General features: G+C 36.1%; 1 protein-coding gene and 1 long non-coding RNA gene across 2 annotated transcripts in view; both read right to left on the bottom strand.

Annotated features, from left to right (window-relative positions):
• Window positions 1-227: 227 nt before the first annotated feature.
• On the bottom strand, window positions 228-12,722 carry LOC126822463 (uncharacterized). The gene is made up of 4 exons (XR_007680826.2): window positions 12,557-12,722; window positions 2,963-3,325; window positions 1,622-1,709; window positions 228-246 (listed from the first exon to the last, which is right to left on the bottom strand). It is a non-coding gene; the product is annotated as an uncharacterized LOC126822463 (long non-coding RNA).
• A 7,547-nt stretch (window positions 12,723-20,269) lies between these two features.
• The window catches only part of LOC126821621 (multiple epidermal growth factor-like domains protein 6), a 90,054-nt gene continuing 88,799 nt past the window's right edge, over window positions 20,270-21,524 (bottom strand). The window contains exon 18 of the mRNA XM_056100899.1: window positions 20,270-20,340. Coding sequence (XP_055956874.1) covers window positions 20,270-20,340 — 71 coding nt within the window. The remainder of the gene's footprint in view (window positions 20,341-21,524) is intronic.

The following is a 21,524-nucleotide window of genomic DNA, read 5'->3' as shown; positions in this document are numbered from 1 at the left end:
CGACGTCCAGGCTAGCGAGTCGGCGTTGCTTGGTACAGAACGTTAAAACAAACCCTGTATACTTACTAGGAACACAGACTTGTTTACATTGTTTCTCCGTAGCAAATCTGTTGTTGTTACCGTCACATCCGGTATAGATAAACTTCTCACATTTACCGGAAGTAGAATTAAAGAAGAAATGTTCATAGTTATAAGTACATCCACCAATAACCAGAGGTTCACTACAAGATTCGATAGCTTTTATTTCTGAAACGAAGAGTTCAACATTGAAATAATATACTGGTCAGTATCTCGTCACACCCACAAATACACACGATACAATTTAGTAGAATACAGTTAGTTTTTACTACTGGGCAACGATTCAAATAGGATCCTTTGTTTTCATCAACGCTTGATACACATATGAGGGGTTGGATGGCCGAATGGTTGGCAAGCGCGTGTTGTATCACAAGGCCTGTCATTGAGTTAACTGGCGTGGTTTCGATTCACCTGTTGTGCGTGACAAGGAGTAGGGTCGCCTGTCCAACCTCGTGGGTTTTCGCGGGGCCCTCTGGTTTCCCCCCGTTGCCAAAGACGCCTACGCGCAAGCTAATTATTGGAATAAAAGAGAATTGAACCATATGTTAGTCCCGAAATGACCTAGTTTATGTCGAGTGGACGTTAACCCCATTTCTCTCTCTCTCTCCCTCTCTCTCTCTCTCTCTCTCTCTCTCTTGGTACAAGTTAGAAAATCCTATTTTTGTCGTCGCCAAGTAATAAACGGTAATTGTATTCACTAGAACTCGAAGTTATTTTTGGGACAAATTCACCATACACCATACACACAGTCACACAGTTCGGAAGTTTGAAAAATAATTTCGACCGACATTCTAACTGATTTTTGTTCCCTTTGCAAACTGGCCTGTCACTGACCATTTTACTAGCATTGTAACACAGTGTCACTGTTGGGAGTTGGTGCGGATGTAAAGAACCCATAGTATCCTCACTCGGCAAACCTCAGCAATACCCTACATCTAGCCTCGGCCGTATGACGAAGGCCGCCATTGGAACTACTTTCAAGTTCCCGGATTACCAACGGCGTCGCCCGTGACGACGCCTGGCGACGCCTTCAAAGAATGCTTTATCATACAAAGCTTTCAAAGTCTAAAGCTGTTTTTCTTTCAAGTTAATCCGATTTCCTCTAAACGACGCAATTTTGAGAAATTCTTTCTAAAAGCGGCAAGTTTTCCTAATAAGTAAAGTGGTGTCGCATCGCAATTGTATAGGTGTAGGTACATATCACTTACCGTCAAACAGCCGAGGCTAGATGTAGAATACCGGAATCTGCCGATTATTGCCGAGTGATAGTATCCTAAGACAGGCACTGGTTACGATAGTTATATAACCTACCATTTAATAATACTCTCTATACTAAGGGGTGAATCAAACTAAAGTCGGAGAATACAAAACGATGAATAAGAGTAGAGTGAATTCTCCATGGACCGTGTAAAGTAGACGGTCGATCCACTATCGTGCATACTATGCTACGTGCACTACACCCACAATAATTTGTTACATGTAGATTTTGCGGTATTAGATAGATCTTAAGTTATGGTTGATAAATTGGTTATATTATACTTACTTTCACAAGCAGCATATTTAGGACACGGCGGATTGGTACATTGACTTGGATGAGATGAACATAATGTGCCTTTAGGACAAACCACATACTGAAAATTAAATGTTTAAATAGTAAAATATGGGTGCTTGGGTAAGATATTTATGTTTATATGTCTGTGCAAAAATAACAAGGTGACGAGATCTGTCATTGAATCACGTGTACATGATAGGGTCACATGTCGAACCTGGGTCCTCTAATTTCCGCCTCCAGCTAGAGACTCCTACAAAAACAGAAATGAAATGGGGATTTAACGTCCTGCTGTTCTGCTAATGAAGACAGGCATACGCCATGCAGTGTGCTATGAGCGACATTTTGCCCGGACAGCGACGCTACGGCCTACTCTTATATCGAATTTCAACTGCCCAGGGATCTTTTACGTGCACGTCAATGTGTACACGGGACCTCGGTTTTTCGTCCCATCCGAACGATTATACGTTGTCTCTGGCCAGGCCCTCGGTCCTGCACCACTGAAAAGGAGGAACAAGAAATTTCTCAGCCAACGCAGGGATTGAACACGGGACCTCCAGGTTAGCGAGCCAACGTCTCACCCACTGAGCCACCGTGGCTCTTTCCCCTGTGAACAAGTAAAATGTGCCATATGTCAGTCCCGAAATGACCTAGTTTGTGACGAGCGGGCGTTAAACCCCATTTGTCTCTTTTTATCGCATTAATGACACTCAAACGAAGTGAACCCCTCATTCTGTACACAGAGCACGATCTAATTTGAGAAAAAGATCTCTGACCTGAAATGACCGCCATGTTTATGTGGTTCTAACCCGTTTTACATATTTTATGCACACAAAGAGAGAGCGAGAGACAAATGTGGTTTACCGTCAATTCGACACAAACTAGGTCATTTCGGGACTAACGTGTGGTTAAATTTTTATTTCAATAATTCGCTGGCGCGTAGGGGTCTGTAGCAGTGGGAGAAAACCGGAGGACCCGGAGAAAACCCACGAGGCTGAACAGGCGACCATACTACTTGTCACGTACAACCGGGGAAACCACGTCAGTTGACTCATTGACAGACCTTATGATACAGCGCCCACGCCATCCAACCCCCGCCCCCGTACACAAAGAATAAATGGACATTTTGAATATCCATTCAATATGAAAATAGAAGCAGTATATTGAACTTCTCAAAATGGCCATATCGTAGTCTCAAAATGGCTGACATCTTGCGTTAGCGAGACGTTAAACCCCATAGCTTTGGTCTAAACCAAACTGTTTCTTTAATCGTCACCATTTTGTAAATTCAACGTTTCAGCTTAGTTCGCTTAGTTTATGAAAAATATAACTTACCGAACACACATCTGCTGGGATAGTGGCAACTTTCATCTTTTCTGTCGTATCTGACAAACGTATGGTTGGGTTTTGCTGATTAGCAGCGGCTTGGAAGCCTTGATTAACAGGTTTTCCATCACCGGGGTAATTAGTGGGGCGTGGCATGTTAAATTTGGTATCTTGCCTGTTAGTGTTCAGCTCTTGTTGACCGATAGAAGCGTGGAAATCCGGAACATCCTGGCCGTTTTCATTGTGATGACCAAACAGTGGTGCCTGGAATCCCATAAATCGACCGTTCGTCTGACCAAAACCAAAGTTTCTTTGAGGAATGTTGTGTTGGTACACGGGAGGAAACTGATTATGAAACGGTCGAAAGTTGGCCTATAATTAAAAATACAATATGTAAATTTAGATAAAAAGTTGACCAATCTTACTATAATAGTTCGAAAATAGATAATACAAAATGAATTTATTGAAAATGTCTTACAAATTGCTCCATTGTAACCACCGCACTGGTTGTTCGAAGCTTAGTCCCTCTTCACCATTTTTAGATTGAATTAAAATAAGGCTGAACCGTTCTAATCTACTTAATATCGGAGATATCCGATGGCATCGAGAGCTGATTATGTTCTTGTCATGTTAATAAAACCCTAATTAATAGTTTATATAACATCTCAGGCCTTAAGAAAGGTCTGCAATGGGCCGATTTAGCTTTTGCATAATGTATTTTTAAGAAAAAAACAATGGTCTATAATTAATTAATTTTTGATGTATTATCAATTGTATCCATTGGAAGTTTTTTTTCAGAATTTACAAAGCATAATGGCACAAAAAGATTTAATTCAGACAATCTTATAAAACCACCCAAAAAAAACCCAGATCTATTCGTATCTTCTGGTGGAAGAGGGGGTCGGATTTGAGGGAAATGATATCTGTTTCTATGGAAACAACATTTTTTCAAATGAGCGATCTCTTATTACTAAAACGCACACTATAATACGCCGATGTATGTACACAATTTCATAACGATATCTTGAGTGGGTCCTGAGATATACTATACACTGTAACAAAAATTTCCGTGAAAAAACGTAAAAAATTCCGGAAACAAAAATTACCAGGAAACTTTTATCCGTATTTGTTTTTCCTGTAATTTACAGAAATTCCTTCAATTAACATAAATTCCATTTTCAAATTCAGAAAAAAAAATCCTGGTAAATTTTCTTTCCTGAGCATGAAGATGATAAAAATTTCATTGAATTAACCATTGACTTTATACCCGTGCGTCAAATAGCTTTATCTAACGTCCGCTTCCACCGAAGTGATATCGCAGATAATCTTTAAACATTACCTCTTTTCGCTAATATATGAATCGATAGCAAGGTATCACAACCCGCCACTTGTCAGTAGTTGGAGGCTTTCAGTGGTAGACTCTGCTATAGAGACAAACTGACTTACACCGGCCAACGGGTTGTACTATCTGGATTTAAGCCTGCTTGATTACCAGATATTACAACATTACCACACGAGGCATTAAAACATATTTTTACATATTTATGAAAATACTTACAATCTGATTTCCGTATGATGAATAACAATACACTTTATAGATCTTATAAATAATGGAAATTAGATATACATTTCAATTAATATACCAAACGTTACAAAATATGATTCTTCATATTATGGTTAATCCATTGAAATGAATACTATAACATGATCATTATTATAAATGATTATATATGTATACGATTACTTATCGTTGTACCGCTTATCCCATAAAATAACAGAATTAAGTCCATTACAGAACGGAATAAAACATTTTATCCCTAAATTTCACGGAACTTCTTTGTCATTCCACCGTATATTCCGTAAAATAACAGGATTAAGTCCATTATAGAAGGGAATAAAACATTTTATCCCTAAATTTCACGGAAAGTTCCTGTTAAATACTGAATATTCCACAGAAATATATAAAACACGTAATTTGAAGAAATAATTCATGCTTTTAACACAATTTTACCAAAAAATCCTTCGATTAACAGAAAAAAGGTGTTAAACTACGGAATTCGGCCACATCAAAAATGGATCTTTTTTACAGTGTAGGCGTAAGAGCCAGGGGGGCGGGGGGGGGGGGGCAATCTGACTTTTTTCGGGCAGTCGGGTAAAGTGATTAGATGGATGGAATTCCGGTCGGCATAGAATGGGATACCGGTTACAAAACCATTTATTTGGTAGGGTGGGGGGTGGGGGCATACACGGTAAGCTCCGCTTCGTCGCCTCTCACAGAAGACTGGCGCCGCTGTCTGTAAACCCGAAATTTTTTCGGCCATTTCGGGTTCTGTCCCCCTAACTGCCATCGAGCGAGTGGATGCTATCGTGGAAAGAAAACCTGGAAGAGACGAACGGCCAAAGTACATAATATCAATATTCCAAAACTTCCCGCGCGGGATGGGATGAAAATAATTAATGGAATAGCCCTTATCACAATTCATGTCACAGTTATAAGTATTTAAAAGAGGAAGAGCTATTATGCAAAGTGTCATTTATGCAAATAAGAACCCCCAACGTTCTCTAATATTTTAAATTAAAAGATTTTGTTTTAAGACTATTTAATTCTTGACCAGTTTAAAAGAATGTTGTAGCCACCATTCTCTTTCATAGTGTACTTAAGACACATCATGCAGTTCAAAGGAAGGGGTTAGGTCGGATTAAGGGGGAAAGCCCCACAACGCCGTTTCGTGAACAATTTGACTACATTTAGAAAAAAATGGAAGCGTAATTATCACTTGTGTAACGTATCCACATACTGGTTTAAAATGGCGGACCACCACCTGACCGTACTAAATAGTACCGTATTTATTTACTAGAGCTTAGCTTGTTTAGAAGTCATTATCAATAGGGATTTAACAACAGTTTTGTAAACATGACCTTACGAAGACTCATTACATCTACGACAACCTCAAAACAAATGATTTAAATAGGAAACCTGAATGAATTGAGTCGTGACGAAATATTTTGGAAATGTTTTTCTAGTCTTTTAAAGTAGAAGGAATAAATGAAATGGGATTTCACGCCCCACTTTTCTCTGTCGATCGGGGCATAAATACGGGCATAAGCCAAGCCATATAATGTGCTTTGAGGTAGCATTACCTAGGCAGTTGAGAGAGAGAGAGAGAGAGAGAGAGAGACTAACACAAGGTTCAATTTTATTTCAATAATTCGCTTGCGCGTACGGATCTTTAGCAGTGGAGGGTAACAGGAGGACCCGGAGAAAAGCCACGAGGTTGGAGACAGGCGACCCTACTCCTTGCTAAGGCAGTCGAAATAGAAAATTTCCCATATCATAGCACACCGCATGAAACATCCCCGTCTTAATAATCCTAGTTGGTGCATAAACCGTGTGCATTGGAATAGTTTAAGCTTAATTATCCAGGTCGGTGCAATTGAAATAGTTTTAGCTTAATTATTCAGATCGTTGCATTGAAATAGTTTCAGCGTAATTATCTAGATCGATGCATTTGAATATGTAGCTTTAGGCTTTAACATAAGATCTTTCCAAGAGTTGTAGATTACACACAATTCTAATATATTTATTTATATTCCTTGAGAGGCATTTATCAATTGATTTATGATATAATACTAGAACACTTATTATGGATACAATCACGTGGTTTATTGTACTGCAACGTTGCTTGGGAACGACTGGTGAAATCTTGTTGAAACGTTGCAGTAAATAATAAACCAAGTGATTGTATCCATAATAAATGTTCTAGTATTATATATTTATTTAGTTAACCAGTTATCTTGTTTTGTTTTTATTAATCGTTTTATATTTTACTTCTCATTGTTATCATTATTTAATCTCTGTAAAATCGCTTCAACGTGCAACAGTAGGACATTAAACCCCATTTCATTTGCTTCATCATGCCTATCGCATATATTAGGGGGTTGGATGGCCGAATGGTTATCACATGCGCGCTGTATCATACGGTCTGTCATTGAGTCAACTGGCGGGGTTTTGATTCCCCGGTTGTACGTGACAAGGAGTAGGGTCGTCTGTCCAACCTCGTGGGTTTTCGCCGGGTCCTAACGACCCCTACGCACAAGCGAATTATTGAAATAAAATTGAACCATGTGTTAGTCCCGAAATAATAATAATAATAATCATTTTGTATAGCGCTGAGTGCTCCAGCTAACAGCTGCTCCGCGGCGCTAGTTTGTGTCGAGTGGACGTTAAACCCCATCTCTCTCTCCCCCTCTTTCTCTCTCTCTCCCTCTCTCTCTCTCTCTCGTATATACCCCAAGTTTACTAAATGTGGAAGCGGATGTTAAATAAAGCTATTTCACATACTAAATGCCATTGTCTGCGATATCATCTCGGTAGAAAAGGACGTTTAATAAATGTCATGTGCTTGATAACAATAAGAGAATATTTGTCGAAACGTTGTGCCTTTAGGATAAAACCAATATACAGTTCTATAAAAACATTGTGCCTTTAGGATAAAACCAATATACAGTTCTATAAAAACGTTGTGCCTTTAGGATAAAACCAATATACAGTTCTATAAAAACATTCTGCCTTTAGGATAAAACCAATATACAGTTCTATAAAAACGTTGTGCCTTTAGGATAAAACCAATATACAGTTCTATAAAAACCAATCTCTAAATGCCACAGTACCTAATTATGGTTATGATGATACCCCTTTGTATCAAATGATCTTTTATTATAATGTTTTTGTACTAGGATAACCCCACACTGATCCGCAGTGAATATTTGCTTGGCCGCGACAATCACTGATAAGGATGACATTGATGCGGCTTAATGAGCTAGAAATATTAACTTTTTTCCTGCGACAAATTAAATTCTAAAACTTTTTTTGTATATATTGGAAAAATAAATAAAGGCGTTTGACGTATTTGTAGGTAAAAAGTATTTCCGATTTAGTGTAAATGGGTATTAAATTGACTAAAATGCAGCATTTTCTCCGAAGCAGTTATGTCTTATGTAAACAATGCACGCGCCATTCAGCCAATGATTCACACCGCGTGCTGTGACAGCACGTGTTAAGGCAGTCATCTATGACAGAGATATTATACGAGACTCGTAATTCTCTGTGAAACAGATTGGGATAACCCAATACGCCAGCCTTCATTTCTGTGAACTTAGACTATGTTATCTGCGTTTGTGTTTAACTTGTTCACATTTATAAAGGCCAGAATAATTGTCGCCTTGTCATGAAACATCTCAATGGAGAGAAACAACGCTAACCATTCGGCCATCCAACCCTCTTCTTAATGAAGATATCCAAATTGAAAAATGTTGGTTTTTATTTATTTTTTTTATTTTAACAAAATTCGTTCTACAAGTGAGCTATCAAAGAAAGAGAATTGATCCTTCAGATGAAGGTCAAATTAATTAAAGATTTTCTATCCCTGTCAAGAAATACCTGAAACGTTTTAAGGTCACGGAGATTAACCTGATGATGGAAGCTACTTTAGTTGTATACAATGGTTTTGGAGATTTACAGTCAATATATTATTTAAATAAAGAAGGCGTGTGAAAATAACATACAACCGTCTTTTAGATTTTCACAAGTTCGTGTGATGATTTTCATGGACAAAATTTGTTGATTGACCGTCGACTGGTCACGTTTATCACGGATGTTTTGTCTTTAGATGTATAAAGTACGTAATATCTTCTGACTTTTTGGGAGTTACGGTGGCCTGGTGTGAATGGCGCTGCCTTATCAATCAGGAGGTCCGGGTTCGATCCCGATGTTGGCAGAGACAGTTGCTAGGGATTTTACTGCGTGTCTTCCCCTTGGTAGTCACGGTTGCGTGGTGTTAATGGTACTGGCTAACCGATCAGGAGGGCCGAGTTCGGTCCCGATGTTAGCAGCGACAGTTCCTAGGGATTTCACTACGTGGCTTTCCATCGGTAGTCACGGTGGCTTGGTGTTAATGGCGCTGAATAAACGATCAGAAGGTCCGAGTTAGATCCCTCGGCAGTCACGGTGGCTTGGTGTTACCGATCAGGTGGTCCGGTTTCTATCCCGATGTTAACTCGAAAAAAGGTCCTCGGAGGTTTCCTTCGTGGCTTCCCCTTGTCAGTGGGTCTAGTCATTCGGGTTGGACAAAAAAAACCCAACAACGTGACAGTGAGAATTCGATGAAACATAAGCGGAAATGCCACCTTCCGGGAAAAATTTTCTTCGTAGCAAATGACATAATAATTATAATAATCTTATCTACATTAAAACAAAATCTCAAACCGGTGTACAAACATACGTAATGTACTTTAAAAAGAGCAAAAACCTTTGTATAATAGACTGAACTTTAAAATTATTTAAAATGGTAAATGAAACTAATAACTAAAACCGCTCTATACACTGTTAGAAATAAATGTTAATTTACCGTAAGAATGTGGTAAAATATTTACGTAGTTGTATGTTATTTTACAAATGTATGTTTTATTACACCAAACAGGAGTGATAGTACAAATAGTCGTAAATATAACATATTATACAGGTGATTTTACCGTGAAATAATTTATTTTTACATACGTAACGTCAAAATACAGTAATGTTCAGTGTATTCAAACTATAGGAAGATGTACCGTAGCCCAAATTGGTTGTCGTAAAATGTTGAAATCACAGAAATGTTTTATTCAATAGTAATGAAAGCAAACCTTGAAATATTTTTGTTAACATTTCTCAACACACAACCAATTAACAGTGACCGTTGAAGTCCACAACCAAATAGCAAATGATGTTACGACAACCACCAGGTAAACTGTCAGAAATGTATGTAAAATTACAGTAGTACGAGGGTTTTTTGTACCTCAATTATCGGTATATTTTACAACATATACTACTTTTACCAAGTCTAATGTAATTTTTACCGAATTTCAAGTATGTTTATCGAGTTTCATATTCAAAATCCTGTAAAAATACATATAATGTAATAAAATTGAACTGAAAGTAACGCAGCAGGCGTGTTACTTTACAGATTTTACGTTTGTTCACATTATTATGTAATTTACTTTTAGGTAAGAAATATAAGTAAAATTACAGCAGTTAAAGAATTTGTTTTTACCTTAAAATATTGAACGGAAAATAACATAGCCAGCATGTCATTTTACAGACTTACGTTTATTCACGTTATTTTGTAAATTTACATATTCGGTAAATTTACTATCTCTTATTGTATTTTAGTATTCCATAGAAACGAAACATTCCTAATAATTATCTTCTTATGGTATTCATTTCAATTTATTAACCATAATATGGACAATCACATCTTGTAAATTTAGTATATTGCATGTCATGTATATCTAGTTTCCATTATTTATAAGATCTATAAAGTGTATTGATATTTAGCGTACGTTAATCAGTAAGTCTGTAAAGTATTTTCTTAAATGCATAAAAAAAAATGTTTTGACTTTCTGGCCGTAGGTTGTATTATCTCGTTTTCAAGTTCACTTGAAGACGGTAAATTAAACCGATTGGCCAGTGTTAGTTGTCTGTCTGTCTGTAAAGCAGGGTTATAATGCCTGCAAATAGATAGTACCGCGAGCTTACATCTGAAAGCCTGGAACCATGCTCTCGTCTACCAAACAGGATTATCGATATTCAATATATATTGAAGTGATATTATACGAAATAATTTACACCGGGGCTATTGCTCGAATCTTGCATGTAAAATTACCAATATTAGTATTTTTAACAAAAGTGTAAATTAACAGTGTGATGTATTTTTACAAGAAATGTAAATTAACATTGTGATGTATTTTTACAAGAAATGTAAATTAACAGATATGTCCTTCTACAGTAAATTGTTAAATAACTAATGGTGTAATTTTACCTATGATTTAGGGGCAACTTTTGCTGCCCGTAATTTTAGGGTAAAATAACCAAAATAATTTTAACAGTGTACACATACACATTTAACTTTAAGATTTACCTGTAAAATTATTTAAATTGTAAATTGTCAGAGAAACTATTAAATAAAGAGAAAAATGGGGTTTAACGTCCACTCGACACAAACTAGGTCATTTCGGGACTAACATGTAGTCCAATTTTATTTAAATAATTCCCTTGGGCTTAGGGGTCTTTAGCAATGGGTGGAAACGGGAGAAGACGGAGAAAAGAAACGAGGTTGGACAGGCGACCCTACTCCTTGACACGTACAACCGGGGAATCGAAACCACGCGAGTTGACTCAATGACAGACCTTGTGATACAACGTGCACTCGCTAACCATTCGGCCATCTAACACCCTATTTTCTAAAAAGATGGTTTTAAGAGCACGTTTAACAGAGTTCAAATTATCAATTATTCTCAATGAAGATGGTATCCTGTTCCTTATTTTAGGTGCAAATATGTTAAAAGATCGATCCCTATACGCTCGCGACGGTTGAGTACGGACAGTTGGGTAAGTTTTGTGCCCATCACCACGGCCAGCTCAATTTTTCGTCATAGGTCACGAGATGTAAACAGGTCTAGCGCCAATCTCACCCCTAACCCTAACCCTGGACCTAGCCCCAAATGCTTAGCCTAAACCTAACCTACAATCTCGTCAACAACCACGTGCCCTAACCTTATTTACATCTCGGCAACCTTGACAAAAATTGAGCTGGCCTTAACAAATAGATTTAGTCCGTTGTTATTATCACAGGTGGTGCAGAAAAGTAGGACAATAAATCCTATTTCTTATCATTATACGAAAATATCTGAAATGTATTTGATTACTACGCACTGGATAAGGGTTGGCAGGTTCACATGTTACATGGGCATATACTGATTTAACTTTTTGTCAAAGCATCGCAAATAAACGTTTTTCTTAATTTTACATTATTTATTGTGAGGATAAAATTCTCTCGACGTTTCGTTGTACTAGATTATAGATCAAAGGTGTTAATGTCAATAAAGATAACATATTTATGTCATGTTTTAAAGATTGAGTTCTAATTTAGGCAATATTTATATTTACTTAAATGGTGTTAACATTGATAAAATACTTGAAGAAACATGGAGCATGAAAAAAACCTCCTAGTGAGTGATGTTTTTTTTAACTATGATTTGAATCTGTGACTAAAGATATACGGCCTGGCTATTAACCAAATAGAAACAGGGCCGATCGTAACCGGGATATTACTGAAAAGATTACACAGGTGATTCTCGGTATTTTTGTCCCATCCGAAAGGACTAGACGATTTTCCATACCTTCTTACCAGGCCCCCCGTCCGTGACAAAGAAAACCCCAGGATCTTTCTCCGCCTGCTCCGGGATCGAAGCGGGGCCACCTGGTTTCTGTGCTAGGGCCTTCTCACTGATCCCCAGTGACTCCAATACCAGACAACTGAGAGGTGATATCATGTGTTGTTGAAAGATAAGGCGATACTGCCTCGTGCACGACACGAATCACTGATTATCGTTAATTCGAATTCCCTGTCCCATAATATCCCTACCCCACCGGACCCCATTGCTACTCCCCGCATAAATAAATCATACGAAGACAACATTTTAAATAGCTTATATAATTAAATCGAATCGATTATTGATTTCTTTGATTGGTTGTTTTATAATCGATAATAATATATATGTACTTACTGGTCGATACCATCTGTACTGTGCCTGTGACAAACCAACAGCTAATAGTAACAATAAAACGCTTGTAATTTCCTGATACATTTTTAACAGTTTAAATTTATCCAAAATATTTCTGAACGTAATTCGACCTCGGCTGTTCCGTTTCGCCGTCTAGTTCCCCAACGCTACTCGCTGGCTTTAAATAGCCATACAATTGTGACGTAGTGTTTACATCCCGGAGATTAGTGTGACGTAAATCAACAAGTCCTATTTATTCTCCGTTGCGGGTTACTGTTCTATCCTTTAGTAACAATGCGCAGAATCTTTTCTCCATTCATTTAATGTGGACTTTATTTTCTTATTTATAAATATGATCTTTACGGGGGTAGATCTTTATCACATGTAGGAGTAAGGCCTATTGAATATTCCCCTAAAATGCACCTCACATTAAATCATCAATCCCTTTGAACGTGACGTTTTAAAAATTACAGACTGAGCAGACGCGACCTTTTGATCCTATTATTATTATTGAAGCAACTAAACGGATGTGATAAATTTTCTAAGTAATCAAGTCGACGAGACGCACTTTTTAGTAACTCCCACTAACGAGATCTGTGGCATATCCTATTATTCACTCCGGTTTAAAAAGGTTATATGAATCCAGGTTTAAAATGCTAAACATTTATAGAGTTAAAATAATAAATACACGCCATCAATAAATAATATGTTATTTAATGCCATAAAATGAAAACTATTTAAAAAATTCTTCAACAGTTAGAAATGAAATGAGCTAATAAAACGAAACGAGTTTTAAAGACCTACTGTTCTGCCCCGACAAGCCTAATAAAGCTGGGCAACCGTCATACAGTATGCAATTTAACCCAGGCAGTGTCGCTACGGTCTATTCTAATATCTAATTCACCGTTCACATGAATAATGTAGTTTGCAAGTGATTCCTACTTTAAGGGACATTTTAGGTGCATGCTAACGTGTAAAAAAATCTCGTTTCTCGGTTCATTAAAATGGGTATCTCCACCCATTGTCATTCTTGTGGAAATTACGGATGAACTTTCTCGGCTAAAAACCAGCATCCAAGATGCGATATCACTTCGGTGGAAGCGGACGTAAAATAAAGCCATTTTACACACATGCCACCCCTTCGCTGGTGAACCAGCGTCATACATAGGGCCACGGTGGCTCAGTAAGTAAGACGTGGCATCGCTAAACTGGAGGTCCCGTGTACAATCCCTGGGTTGGCTGAGCAAGTTTATCGAGATTTTCAGGGCGTTGTCCCCCCCCCCCCTTTGTCAGTGGTACAGGGCAGAGGGCCTGGAATTGTACAAGATACTGTCGTGCGGATGGGACGAAAAGCAGAGGTCCCGCGTGAACATTGCAATGCACGTAAAAGATCCTTTGGCAGTTGGAATTCGATATAAGAGCAGGACCTAGTGCAAAATTGTCCGCATAGCACACTGTATATGGCGTATGCCTGTCTTCATTAGCCCAGTCGGAGCAGAACAGGACGTTAAACCCCATTTCATTTCATTTCATGTCCGTGGGCCCCTTAATAGTCAGATGTGAAATTACATTTCGTTTATTTTTCATATTTTATTGGATCCAAAATAGCAACATGATAAATCAGTTGTCAACTGTTATAGATATGAAAACAAGAAATTAAAATATTTCACCATACCGCGACACTCCAAACGATTTCGAAATTAGTCATTACTGACGTGATAATATTATTTTTGAATGTATACAGGATGACCTTGCTGCACCCAGAGAGAAGTGGAATTTAGCGTCCACTCAACACAAACGAGGTCATTGTGGGACTAACATAGTACACTTTTAGGGATTGGGAGGAAATTTGCGGACCCGTAAGAAACCCACGAGGTTACAACATGGTAAATAACAATATCAGGGAGCCACGGTGGCTCATCGTGTAAAGTTCTTGTTCAGTCATCCCTGTTTGAGAATGTTCCTAGGGATTTTTCAACGGGTCCCTCCTAAAAAAATCTGTGACGTCATTCTGCACACAGAGATCCATCTACTTCATTCCTAGAGAATAGATCTCTGCCCCAAATGGCCGCCATATCCCAAAATTAGTATAATGTTATGTAAGGTGTTTAGACTCCATTTAACATCTGTCATACACACAAAGACTAAATATACCTATTCAATTCCATTAAATGGAAGCAGAATAAATACTCAACAAAATTCTCGAAGAACACTTAGTATTGTCGACTTAAATCGTCGATTTAGGAATTAAAATGTCGGTCAACTAGCTTAGTGTCTGTTCCCAAGCGGAGAGCTAACTGTAGACAGACAGCCTAAGTTAAGTATGCCAGTCTTCATTAGCCGGGTTGGTGTAGGACAGTAGGACGTTAAACCCCATTTCATTTAAAAACATTAGAACTAATCACGATTTCTCTTAAACAAACAACTTTTAATGAAAATCAGGTCAATGATTCTAGGCTGTTTTTGTTTGTTTGTTGGGTTTTTTTGGCACTTAAAAAGCCTGTTAAATCAAATGGTATTAAAAACGTCAAAGAAAGAATTTAACTTATGAATATTAACGAGTTTAACAATTTCTAATGACACCAGAATCGTGCAAGTCGTATTAAATACAGGCGCGTCACTACGATTTTAAACCATGTGAACTCTTCAATGACATACCCTCTGGATGGCCGAATGGTTAACCCGTGCGCGCTGTATCATACGGTCTGTCATTGAGTCAACTGGCGGGGTTTTTATTCCCCGGTTCTACGTGACAAGGAGTAGGATCGCCTGTTTAACCTCGTAGGTTTTCTCCGGGTCCTCCGGTTTCCTCCTACTGCTAAAGATCCCTACGCGGAAGCGAATTATTGAAATAAAATTGAACCATGTGTTAGTCCCGAAATGACCTAGTTTGTGTCGAATGAACGTTAAACTCTCTCTCTCTCTCTCTCTCTCTCTCAATGCGGTTTAAGGTCCACTCGACACAAACTAGGTCATTTCGAGACTAACGTATGGTTCAATTATATTTCAATAATTCGCTTGCGCCTAGGGCTCTTTAACAGTGGGGGAAAAAACCACGAGGTTGGACAAGCAACCCTACTCCTTGTCACGTACAATCGGTCAATTACAGACCTTATGATGCAACGCGCACGCACTAACCATTCGCTCTCGCAACCTCCACCATTATTATGTCTCTCCAAGCACGTGTAAAACAAAAGGGTGGTACGGGTGGCCCGGAGAGAACATAAGGTATAGAAAGGGGGTTTTAACGTCCAGGATTCTAAAAGAAACAGAAAAACAAACGAAATCTGAACATTATATTAATCCGATTAAAACTCACCATATGACTGATAGCCACGCCCCTTGACAACAACACGATTAACCCTCTTTCTCCGTCAACGTGGTTTCTGAAAACGTGTCACCCGTAATAGAAAATTGCAGTTCTTACAGAAGATTCAATTGTTCACGATTTAAGTATTCTGTCAGTTTGTAACAATGGTAAGAACGTATTGGGTAGTACTGGGAAGTATTGGGTGATACTGACTGGTATTTGGTAGTATTGGGTTAATATTGGGTTAATTGGATAACTCGTCCTGTCCCAAAATCTATCTATCCTGATATTTTGATTCTAGGAATTATGATCATGTAAAAGCGATATGCAGGAACTTAAATATTTACTTCCGGTATAATTGCTACTACATTTAGGCCCATAATATATTCAACATTCTACCCCTCTGTTTTATGTGTTTCAATTTTAATCAATACTGGATAAGTTGTTTGTTGTTTATCTATGGTTGTTTTTTCCGACTGTAATTTGGTTTATGTATTTATTTTGTAATTGCTGTTTTGGGGTTTTTTTTCTGACTTAATATGGTTTGTGTATTTATTTTGTAATTGTTGTTTCTTGTTTTTTTTCTGACTGTGATATGTTTTATTTTGTAATTGTTGTTTCTTGTTGGTTTTTTTTTGACTTAATATGGATTTATTTTGTAATTTATGGATTTATTTTGTTATTGTTTTTCTTGTTTTTTTCTGACTATGATATGTTTTATGGATTTATTTTGTAATTGTTGTTTCTTGTTTTTTCTGACTGTGATATGTTTTTAGGTATTTATTTTGTAATTGTTGTTTCTTGTTTTTCTGACTGTGATATGTTTTATGTATCGTTTCTGGAATTGTTGTTTGTTGTAACTATATGTTTTTAATGCATTTGTACTGTAAATGCTCCCTGTTTTATCTGACTGTGATATGTTTTTAAGTATAATTTCTAGAGTTGATATGTCTTGTTTATCGAACTGTGATATATTTTGATGTGTTTATATTGGAATTGTTGTTTGTTGCTTATGTAACTGTAGTATGTTTTAATGTATCTTTACTGAAATCGTTGTTTGTTGATCATCAGTCATAATTTTTTTTTATGTTTTCATGTACCCTTACTGAAATTGTTGTTCTTTGTGTATGTAACTGTGATATGCTTTAATGTGTGTATATTGAAATTGTTGTTCCTTGTATATCTGTGATATGTTTTAATGTATCTATATTGAAATTGTTGTTCCTTGTTTATGTAACTGTGATATGCTTTAATGTGTGTATACTGAAATTATTGTTCCTTGTATATCTGTGTTATGTTTTAATGTGACATGTTTTAATGTGTGTATATTTTATAGGCGTCATCGAGCAACTTTAAGTGTCTTTATACCCACCATTATTTATAATAAATATAAAATTTAACTAATTTCTTTTTTGGAGAGATATTTATATACGCTTTATGTACATGTCCTATTCAGTATATTAAATGGACTGCTTAATAAACTGACTTTTAGTGTAGTTTGATTTTGGGCGCATTACAGTAAATAAGAGATTTAACTATTTTATATTTTGGAGAGAACTTATATAGACACTTGCTTGTTGTTCACACTGATTCAGTTTTTTGTAAATAAAATATTGTTGGATTTTAAAAGAGTGGTTTGATTTTAGGCGCGGTTTCAAATAAAACAAATTATTGTATAATCATGAACACTGAGTCATTGTATTCAGGAGAAAAAAAAGGGGGACCGAAACATATTTCATATCCTTTGATAACTGTCTTAGATTGTATAAGTCGATAACCGCCTTATAAATTCTAAGTTTAAACCTACACACGATCGTGACATAACTGAACATCACGAAGATATTAGTAAAATAGGTTTATTATCCATTATTTAATATATATAATACACAGACACGTATAGAAAACACAGACATCACTTGACTTCAAATAGAAACCAGAGTTACATTCAGGTGTCATAATATCCGACCAACATAAACATTGAGTTAATATTAATGATAAATAATATATTATGTACATAAAATAAATAATTGGAATGATTCGTATTGGAAGAGTTGTTTTTAAAATTCAAGGTGTTCTATAGCTTAAGGTCATTGGACTTACATAGTAGCATTGTTATGTTAATATAAAAGATGGGTTGCCAGGCAACAAAACATACGCCCACAGCAGCTAAATCGTCCGAGTGGTTGGCAAGACTTGTCGCATATTTATTCTTTTGTAGGTAATTAAGGGCATTTAACAGACAAGATTCACAAAGTAAAACAACGGCCATAACTCTAGAAGTAATTGACAAATCGGATGATAACTGTTGTCATTAGAGCATTCACACGATTCAACAAAGTGAAACAAGGGCCATAACTCCAGAAGAAATTAACGGAAGTTATTGAAATTAAATAGGCTTCTTCATCTCACTAATGCAAACAACATATATCAATTTCAAAACAATCAGATGACAAATGTAGTCTGTGGCCTGGGCGTATAAAAAGGGAAGCCTAACTGTTGACTCTATGAAATATTTTACCTCTCTCTCTCTCTCTCTCTCTCTCTCTCTCTCAGAAATAAAGTCCATTCAATCCATTTGTTTAGATTTAGCACGCCTTTTTCAAATCAAGTAAATAGTTATTTTGAATTACATACTGACCAATACATTTAAAAGATGCTCTAACTACAACTATCGATTTCCATTTACGGATATTTGGTATATGATTTTTTGGAAAATTAGTTCTAATTGGTCAAAATATATAAAGTTTTAGACTACTTAAGGCGCCATTAGTAAAATGTCTCATTAACTAAAATTCAAAAATTAATACCATACATTTTAGCTATAACAAAATTAATATCATTCATTTTATCTATAATAAAATTAATATCTTACATTTTAGCTATAACAAAATTAATACCATTCATTTTAGATATAACAAAAGTAATATCATACATTTAGCTATAACAAAATAAATATCATTCATTTTATCTATAATAAAATTAATATCATACATTTTAGCTATAAAAAAATTAATACCATTCATTTTAGATTTAACGAAATTAATATCATTCATTTTAGATATAACGAACTTAATACCATACATTTTAGCTATAACAAACTTAATATTATTCATTTTAGCTATAACCAAATTAATATCATTCATTTTAGCTATAATAAAAATAATATTACACATTAATTAATTTAGCTGAAATTAATACCATTCATTTGAGCTAAAGCAAAATTAATATCCTACAGCTACAAACAATTTAATCTTACACATTAATTTAGCTACAACAAAATTAATATCATTCATTTAGCTATATTACACATTAATTAATTTAGCTATAATGAAATTAATACCATTCATTTTAGCTATAGCAAAATTAACATCCTACTGCTTTAAACAATTTAATATCATACATTTTATCCACAACAAAATTAATATCATAATTTTATCATAATAATTTTATCTATAATAAAATTTATATTATAATTTTATCTATAACATAATTAATATCATACATTTTATCTATAATGAAATTAATATAATAATTTTTTCTAGAACAAAATTACATGTAAGTTAAATATATTACTACCATATATCAATAGATAGCGGCGTTACGCGTATAAAGCTCGGAAGCGGAAGTAGCATAACTGGGAAACAGAGAGTGTTAGTGCACCGCCACCAGGCCTATGGCATCACTGGCTCAAGCTGTCCCTATATTCGAAACATCAGCATAGCGACAGGCCGAATGTAACAGTCAATTCTGAGCAGACAAACGTACAGTTACACATATACAGATTAAGATTGGAATTAGTAAGTGAACAAACCTATTAAAACACAGATCCTATTTCGTTTCGCTTTTTATAGTTCAAAATTTCGTTTTATTTGTCTGTACTACACTAGGATCTGGAAGAGTTGTTATATAACCTGCGTTCTGAATGGCGTTAGGGATTAGCCAATGAAACCATCTGTTACGGAGACTTCTTGGCGTTCGATGAAAGGAACTGTGGATAAACCACTAGAAACGTCAACGCTGATTGATTAATCAATATCTGACGTCATAGGTCAAAAGCCACTCGTATGAACCCTGACGCGACCTCAAATACAACTGACGGGATCTTCATGTAGTAAAGGGCATCGAAAGTATAAAAAAACGAAATGAAATATAAATCTGTATTTTAACCAATTTTTTTGATGTACAAAATGTAAATAGTGTATAATATGACCAGTGGCTCGGCACATACAGAGTTATATGGCTGCTGCCCTTGCGTCCTTCCTGTTCCAGAAGACAGCTCATCATTTTGCAGATCTAGAATTGATCGTTTAATTCTGGATCTCCAAGCATCGCCCTCGCCTGACTGCAGCAATGTGTATGTCGATGACAAGGTGAAATCGTTGGTTGACAGTGAAGACATGCCGGAACTAGGAAATCTCCATTGCTTCAGGTGCTGTTTCCACATCAAATACTGATGAATCTTTTATAACGATACCATCTGTAATTATAATAGAACGATTGTAATTCAATGTATAGAAAGGTTGTCATTCAATATACAGATAGGATGTTATACCGAAGGCTATTATACAGAGAGATGTTGTTATACATAATAGAGGAATGTTGTTATACATAATAGAGGGATGTTGTTATACATAATAGAGGGATGTTGTTATACATAATAGAGGGATGTTGTTATACATAATAGAGGGATGTTGTTATACACAACACAGAGAGATATTGTTATACATAATATACATAATACATACATGCTGTTATACATAATACATATATATTGTTATACATAATAGAGGGATGTTGTTATACATAATATACATAATAAAGAGATGTTGTTATACATAATACTGAGATGTGTTGTTATACATAAGCATAGATGTTGTTATACATAATAGAGAAATGTTATATCTAATACAACGACACTGTTATGCCTAATAGAACGACGTTGTTATACATAATAGATTGATGTTGTCATACATGTTGTTATGCCTAATAGAAAAATGCTATACCTAGTATGAGAGATGCTGTTATGCCTAATAGAGAAATGTTATATCTAATAGAGAGATTTTGTTATGCATAATAGATCGACGTTGTTATACATAATAGAGAAATGTTGCTATACATAATAGAGAGATACATAATGGAGACATGTTGTTCAACATAGTGGAGAAATGCTGTTATTCATTATAGAAATGAAATGAAATGAAATGGGGTTTAACTTCCTACTGTTCTGCTCCGACTGGGCTAATGAAGACGAGCATACGCGATACAGTGTGCTATGAGAGATCATTTACATGCACGCTAATGTATATATGGGACTTCGGTTTTTCGTCCCACCCGAACGACAGGACTAAGAAATAAGGACTAAGAACACTGAATAAAGAGCTGTTTGGTCCACCATATTTCCATAGGCCTATAGTTTTACAATCTCAAGTCATTTATTTGTAGTGTTTTTAATTTGGCCTACATATGCAAATTGGGTTTCAGCTGGTACCCTGACAAATCCCCGGGTATATATTCCCCAGGTATTTATTTATAATATCTTACCTGATGCATCTAACGCTGGGTTAACAACGCCACCTGTCGAGGGACTAGCACTACTCTCAGCTGTGGCTGCCATTTTCTTTTTATTCTTTTTTTTGTCTGGTTTATTAGTTTCCCCCTTCT

This window comes from Patella vulgata, chromosome 5, assembly GCF_932274485.2.
Source record: "Patella vulgata chromosome 5, xgPatVulg1.2, whole genome shotgun sequence".
In the NCBI taxonomy this organism is placed as follows: domain Eukaryota; kingdom Metazoa; phylum Mollusca; class Gastropoda; family Patellidae; genus Patella; species Patella vulgata.
Note: the sequence above shows the minus strand (reverse complement) of the source record. Positions and strands in the feature narration are given on the sequence as shown.